Source organism: Pelmatolapia mariae, linkage group LG3_W (assembly GCF_036321145.2).
Source record: "Pelmatolapia mariae isolate MD_Pm_ZW linkage group LG3_W, Pm_UMD_F_2, whole genome shotgun sequence".
NCBI lineage: Eukaryota > Metazoa > Chordata > Actinopteri > Cichliformes > Cichlidae > Pelmatolapia > Pelmatolapia mariae.
Window position 1 is genome coordinate 17,674,892 of NC_086229.1, and position 7,295 is coordinate 17,682,186.

At 41.1% G+C, this 7,295-nt stretch overlaps 1 protein-coding gene across 1 annotated transcript; it reads left to right on the top strand.

The window, feature by feature from the left end:
* Nucleotides 1-404: 404 nt before the first annotated feature.
* On the top strand, nt 405-6,769 carry LOC134621039 (tumor necrosis factor alpha-induced protein 2-like). Its single transcript, XM_063467442.1, has 11 exons — nt 405-528; nt 786-1,431; nt 1,630-1,741; nt 1,947-2,069; nt 2,391-2,485; nt 2,594-2,686; nt 2,795-2,921; nt 3,024-3,143; nt 3,513-3,668; nt 4,948-5,069; nt 6,628-6,769. The coding sequence occupies exons 1-11, from the start codon at nt 405-407 to the stop codon at nt 6,767-6,769; spliced, it is 1,860 nt and encodes a 619-aa protein (XP_063323512.1).
* Nucleotides 6,770-7,295: the final 526 nt, after the last annotated feature.

Here is a 7,295-nt window from a genome sequence, read left to right on the forward strand (position 1 = left end):
AAAGTACAGGATCATTGACATTATAAAGAAAGTATGAAAGACTGCACAATATTTCCTAACAGTCTAAGAAGTCCCTGTTTGATCCAGTTGTTCCAGAAGCCAAGAATACTGCTGTCCTAGCGCTAAAAACAGCACAGCTTTCTGTGTGTGTGTGCGTGCACGTGTGTGTGTGTGACTGTGTGCTTTGGAAGGGGAGGGATGGCATGTGTGGCTCTGTGGGTCTCTCTGAAATTTCCCTACATCGCCCAAGCAGGAGGAGCTTGTCTCATTCGGCATAAAAGTTTACAGCAGCTGCAGTTACTTTCAAAGCAGTGACTGTGAAGCTTATGTGAGTAGAATCTGAAAGACTTTTTATAGATAGATAGATAGATAGATAGATAGATAGATAGATAGATAGATAGATAATGTCGATCTTGGCCTGTTGGTCACGTTTTACGACCTGGCGAAGCCCCACAGGTCAACCCAACGACAACGGTCCTTCCAGTACTGTTGGACACCAATCACCTAGTGAAGAAGAGCAGCCAGTTGGTGAGTGACATACATCCAGCTGCTATTGGCGATTTCCTGTTAACCCTCTGTATCTCAATGAAATTGTGTTTTGTGTGATATATTAAAAAAGGAAAGGAAATAGATGTTATGGTTGTTCCACAAAATAGTGCTGATGTGTAAAAACCACCTCTATTACAGAAATAAAGTTCTCCATTTCTTCCAGAAATGTTAAATACTTGATTTTAGGAGGAATGTGAACTGTTTGAAGATTATTTATCTTTGTTTTTGTCCACCAGTGAATCCTACTTTTGAGGAACGCCTTGAAGGACAATACCTGTTCGAAGCCACTCAACTGTTGATAGACAGGGAGAAACATCTGTTTGGAGAGATAACCGAGGCTGATGCACTTAAAGCTCATGAGGAAGCAGTAAAAAAGCTTGCTGCAGACTACGAAGCAATTGAAAAACGTATAGAGCAGACCGTGCAGCAGAGTCTTTCTCTCAGCAGTGAGGAAGCGGTGTCTGCTTTGATATCTGCAGTGAAAGCCATCAACCTTGAGGAAGAGCAGGACCAGCTGTGGAGACAAAAATGCCGGACGCCACCAGCCTGGAGGCCCAAGAAGTGGAAGGAGCACCATGACAAAGTGCTTCATGAATTAGTGTATAGTCGTTTGGAGAGGCCATCGAGCCCCACTGGTGGCCAGGTGAACCAGTCCTCGATCCAGACAGACATTCAGTCCATGGGCAGGCAGCTGAAGGAGGACATGGAGTGGGTGGTGGAGGTGGTGAAGAACTGCTACCCACCAGAGATGGACATCTGTAACTTTTATGCAAGACTGTACCATCAAACTTTGAGCGTAAGACTCAAAAAGATTGCAGACTTTGTTCTGGATGACAAGGACTGCAGTTTCCTCCTGCGATGGGTGAAGGAGTTTTATCCAGGGTAAGCCCCCAGTTCAATTATTGTTTGAAGTAGCATCTTTCTGTGCCTAAACATGATGATATCTGTCAGTGTGAGGATCTTGATTGTTTTTAGAAGAATAAATACATGAAAAATTAGCAAAATAAATTACGTTTTTGTAGACTAAACACAACTTGGGGTGTTTATAGAAACTCATGTGTTATCTGCTCTGTGTACCAGAATCCTTGAAAAACCTTGTCTGGCCAGTAATATCAATGCTAAAGCGCTGGGAAACCTGCTTCCTTACAAGTTACTGAAACCTCTGGAGGAGCAGTACCTCAGCAAACAACAGGTAACACAGTGTATCTAAGGCGTGTATCCAGTTAATCAGTATGGTCATTGCAGGGCTTAAAGTGAGATATTCAAGTCCAGCATCAAAGAGTTGCTGGTTTATTTTTTGAACATAATATTGTAGATGTAATTATTACTGTCATTAATTAAATCTTTACACATGAAAGCAGTTTAAAAGTGACAGCTGTATATTGTTGTGTGTTTAGAGCGACCTGATGATTTTTATTGGCCGAGTATTGGATGAAGCAAAGAAAGAGTGGGATCAAGGAAAGGAGCCGACAAGAGATGATGGTTGCTACACCAGTCCTGTGGCCTATGATGTCATCCAGGTAGAGTTGCTGCAACAACTTGATATTAAAAAGGCTGAAATTGATGCTTTTATGTAAATGTATTAATATAAAGTGAAAGGTGTCACTTGTGGTGGCCAACTTCAAGGATCCTTATAGTGAGTCATGCATTTGTTGACTTCTAATTGTTGACCATGATGAGAGGCTTTGGATAAATTGCTATGTCAGAACTGTGCAATAAAAAAAAATTCTGGTGAAGAAATGACATAACATTGTTAGCTTAACTGGATCTGAAAATGATGGAAGTGCATTACTGTGTAAAGTACTTTGGCAACTTAAAACTGTCCATCCATTTGTCTTCAGTTGATCAACGGCATCGTGACATCAACACATATAACTCTAAGAGACCAGCACAAGGCCCAGAAAATAACATCCAACCTGACAGACTTCATGCAGAGGTAACAAGGCTTCACAAGGCTGTCTTTTAAATATTGTCATTTGAAAATACATTTTAGTTTAATGTCTGGTAACAACAAGATATGAAAGCTGCTCTTAATCTTCTGCAGGTATAAAGCGTTTCATGAAGACATCATAAGGCAGAACAAACCGCACAGCAAAGTTTTCATAAAGGCAAACCTCAGCTGTGTCAAACAGTTCAGGTATGTTTCTGATCCAGTTAGATGGAGATAAAATAATAATTTTTACCTTCATCATAACAGGTGAATACTTCACTGTAAGCTGATGTGTCTTGTGTGGTCTGTCTAAAGGGACTTCCTTATCATGGAGAGCCATCTATTCTCAAAGAATGTGCGGGAAAACTGTTTGAGGGTCCTGTCTGAGATGAAACAGTCTGCCCACACTTATTTATTAACCCCTGTGCACAAGATCCTCAAGGTAAGTTCTTTAAAACAGATTTAGAGGCAGTTTTTCCTCATTTCAGCTATCGTCTTCATCTTCAGAGATCAACAAAATGTGTCACATTTATTCCCCACACAGCCACACTACAAGAAGGTGGGAACCAGTGACTGGCTGAAGAAGAACACATTTGAGAAGCTGCTGTGTAGCACTGAAGAAGAGCTTCAAGAACTTCGGGGTTTGACTCAATCCTGTCATCAGGTAGAAACAGAATCCTAGAACCTAAAACAGGTAGAATCCTGTTTTCCTTCTCTCACCCCAACCAGTCGCAGCAGATGGCCGCGCTCCTCCCTGAGCCTGGTTCTGCCGGAGGTTTCTTCCTGTTGAAAGGGAGTTTTTCCTTCCCAGTGTCGCCAAAGTGCTTGCTCATAGGGGGTCATATGATTGTTGGGTTTTTCTCTGTACTTATGAAGCACCTTGAGGCGACTTTTGTTGTGATTTGGCGCTATATAAATAAAATTGAACTGAATTGAATTGACTTGAACTGACAGCGTGAAACTTTGCTACGAAGCCATTATTACCAACTTTTAAATCAATGGACTAAAATATGATCTTGTTACTTTAATTCAGGAGCTGATTGGTCAGCTTCAGCAGGAAATGACAGTAGAATATGTCCGGAGGCTCCTGAAAGGAGAGGTGAAACTGAAGGACAAGGATCGTCAGCAGAAGGCTTACATGACTGTGAAAGAAAATGCAGAGAAACTGCACGAGCTGTTTGCCAGAATGGTGAGACTTACCTTCACTGCACACTTTAGCTGAGACACAAATAAAATCAATCAAGCACAAACACTGATCAGCATAACATTTTTTGACAGGGTGAAACAACCTTAGTCACAAATTCAACTAACATCTCCAACAACATCTGTGTAACCGAAAGAATTTAAAATTCACACATATTTCCCAGTGTTAAATATCAATACTTCACCGATTTTTTTGATTCCTCATAAGCATCTGATGGAAGACAACACACTGCTCAGTAGACAATTTTAACACTTTTATTACTTCTGGAAGGGAGATGCGTCCTGCATGACACTCTGCCGCGAATCTCGAAATAACGGTGTGCGCTTAACAGTTTTATTACAGTTGTTATTACTGTTGTTTATTATAGTCTAAACAACAGTATTAAAAAAGCATTCAGTAGTCACGTTGCATAGCGTACCTATAGGTTATTGTCTATAAGCTGCAAGACATCTTTTCTCACCTCTGGCGAGGCTGCAACCTGGCTGGCAGATGGTTTCCTGTTATCAAAGGACACGTACAATACTACACTATATGAACTCTGGACACGCATACACATACATTTACACTGATGAGCACGCACTCATCACCCTCCCTTTCCAAACGCCTTCAATGCTTTTTTTTTCCTGTGGGGGAAGACGGCGGGTCTGCGCGCCGCGCTGGAATGGTAGCGCTGTGCAGGACGACTGCTGTGTTTTCCTTCGGACTACCCCTCACCCCCTACCCAACCCTGTGGCTTGTCACGTGCGCCAATGTTGTACTGTGGACATTTATGTGCTTTCTGTGCAGAGGAGTTTTTTTTGTTTCCTGTTCTCATGCTGTCCTCCCATAGGTGCCCAGCATGAGTAGAGGTCTCTTTTTTTCCTCTTGTACTTTCCCCATTGTTGTGTACATCTTCAGTGTTTTTCTGTAACGCTGCCGATCTCCGACTTGTATTCCCATGTGTTGTCTTGTTGTGTGTGTGTGTAAGTCGGGGGGGGGGGGGTCTATTCCTCTGTGGGGCAACCTGCATATGGCCAATAAAGCATTTCATTCATTCATTCATTCATTATATGACACTTTAGTTCATTTGAAGCACAGCATTGAGGCATGTCAGATAATTTCATTTTCACATTTCACGCCAGCTAGCTGGAAGTTCCAGTCCAATAGATCCTGAAGGAAATACATCATTATTATTATCATTATTATTTCCAAAAACAGCAGCTATGTTAATTACAGTTTGAGGAAACTTGCAGACTAAACTGACGTCACTGATTTGTCTTCACAGGGATCCAAACAAGACTGGTTAAAGGAAATCCTGACCAAGATTGCAGAAGTGCTAAAACTCCAAGATATTCCCGCCATACAGACGCAAATCGTTTCACTGGGATCTGCTTATCCCGGCCTCAGGTAACTTTTGAATTGACTCAGACATTATTTACTTTAATACAAAAACATACAGAGTATCACTCACACAAAATGTAATGTGCTCTCATTTTTTGGAGCCTGGTGTATCATAAACAACGGAAGTATCTCTGTGAAGGTTCTCAGTCATCCAGGTCATCGTAGACCGCCTCTGTTCAAAGAGCGACCATCTTTGAACAGAGGCGGTGGTTTATGACACCAACTGTCTGCCATCTATAATCCAGTTTTGAGATCCCTTCCCAGACGCCTTAACTCCCACTCACATCCTGGGCCATCTGACCTCAGGAAATCACATGATAGGGTGGGGCAAGGTCTCACAATGAGCTCACCCGAAACTCAGGCTGATTAGGGCCCACACCCGCTTTCACACCTTGGCTCATGTGATTAGGTAGCGGATCATCAGGGGGTCCTTCGTCACCCTTTGGGGGGGGGGGGGGGAGGACTCCCCCCACTAGGTTTAAATCTGGGACTCTCCACCACTGATCCTTAGAACTGAAGAAGCTTCTCGGATGAGAGGTGAAACGTCTTCAAGCAACTCAAGAAGTCCAGACGCTTTTCTTTCCAAGCTCCTTAGTAAACAACGGAAGAAGTGTATAAAGAACTATATCATGATAAGAGCTTTGTGAGACATTAGGTCAGGATAAACAATCATAGTTTTCGGAGAGAGCTGAGGGAAAACAGGAAGTAGACTGAGCGAAACACCTCATTTAGTTTCAGATGTTTCTTGTGAGCAGGATGAGCTACATTCATGGGAACTAACATGAGCTAAAAGTAGATGTGCTGCCTTTCTATTTTACATTACCAGTTTCAATGATAGTGCACTGAAACAGAAACTGGCATGAGAGAAGCAGCAGCAGCTGTGTGTAGATGAAGTCAATAATGCTGTTAATTGGAGTTAAATGAAAGATTTCTTCCAACGGAAAACCAAACTGTCTTGTTTTGGTCTTTTTTTCCAACCTTAAAGAAAAAGAGGAAAGGGGACCAGGAGACATAAACACTGCTCTTGATAGCACTCATGTATGTTTATGCTGACTAAGAGTTTTAAGGAAGAGTTATTTGGTAAAAATGTTCATATTCGGAGAGTCACATGCATTTGAGGCACAGATCCATTTCAGTAAGAGCTCCACCTATTGTCAGATTTCCAACAGAGGTGGACTGAGACATTTTCCATCTCCCTTCTTCTCAGCAATTCAAAGAGGTGTGATAATGTGTTAATCACAGCTGTTAGTGTTTGCAGGAAGGATGGATGTGTGTCAGGGGCAGAAAACTGGTTACAAAAAAAGACATATGTCAGTCAAAACAAGTCTTGACGGGATCAGTGAAGATATAACGTTTGCTGTTATTCGTATGTTGAAAGTGAAATAAAACATTGCAGATTTATATAAAAAAAATGCTCAAACTCATTTCTTTATATTTCTTTCTTTTCTATATCATATGTGGCAGCTTTCACATGACAATCCTTTTTTTCACAGTCTCTGACTTTACATAGAGAAAATCATCACTTTTTTTTTTTTTAGCTATTTCTTCTTTCTGTCACCTACAGTAAAAAACATGTTTCGGCTCTGCTCAAACTCAAGACAAACCTCTCCAAAGCCGACAGGAAAATCGTCAAAACCACTCTGTCGGACACACTGAAAGAGAGCCGTGCTGATCCTGGAACCCGGAAGTTTTTCTCCAAAGTTTAAGTCAGATGAGCCGCACATTTGCTTCTTAGAGTATCACTGACTGAGAGTTTGGTTGCACAGCAGCAATATTATTGTGTATTATATCGTGTTGCAGTCTATTTCTGTAAAGACATACTGAGTGAATGCCATGGAAAAACCTTGGTTCAGATGTTACTAAGACTGAAATCCCTATTATACGCAGACTCTGTGATGGTGAATGCTTGCTGTAGTCACTGTATGTTACTGTATACATAAGCTAGATGTTACATTCATGCTGGCAATTTTTGTGCATTTCATATAAACTGTAAATAAGTATGCAAGTGTGTGTTTTTACACACTTACAAACAGGTCAGTGTTGTTCTATTATATGTCGTTTTGTTTGAAAACTACAATAATGTTAAAGTCTAATATTTGTTGTGTTTCATGCCATAAATAGTATTACAGAGAATTATACATGTCTGATGTGCATAAATAGATGCAAGTTCCTTTTTTTAAATAAATGTGCAAAAACCAGCTCAATTTGTTTTTACTGTTTACTCTGTGTTTA

Bases quoted from the DNA above. Each gene is read 5' to 3' on its own strand.
- LOC134621039 (XM_063467442.1), top strand. From the start codon at position 405: ATGTCGATCTTGGCCTGTTGGTCACGTTTTACGACCTGGCGAAGCCCC. The intron at 529-785 runs GTGAGTGACATA...TTTGTCCACCAG, and splicing joins TGAAGAAGAGCAGCCAGTTG to TGAATCCTACTTTTGAGGAA. The intron at 1,742-1,946 runs GTAACACAGTGT...TTGTGTGTTTAG, and splicing joins AGTACCTCAGCAAACAACAG to AGCGACCTGATGATTTTTAT.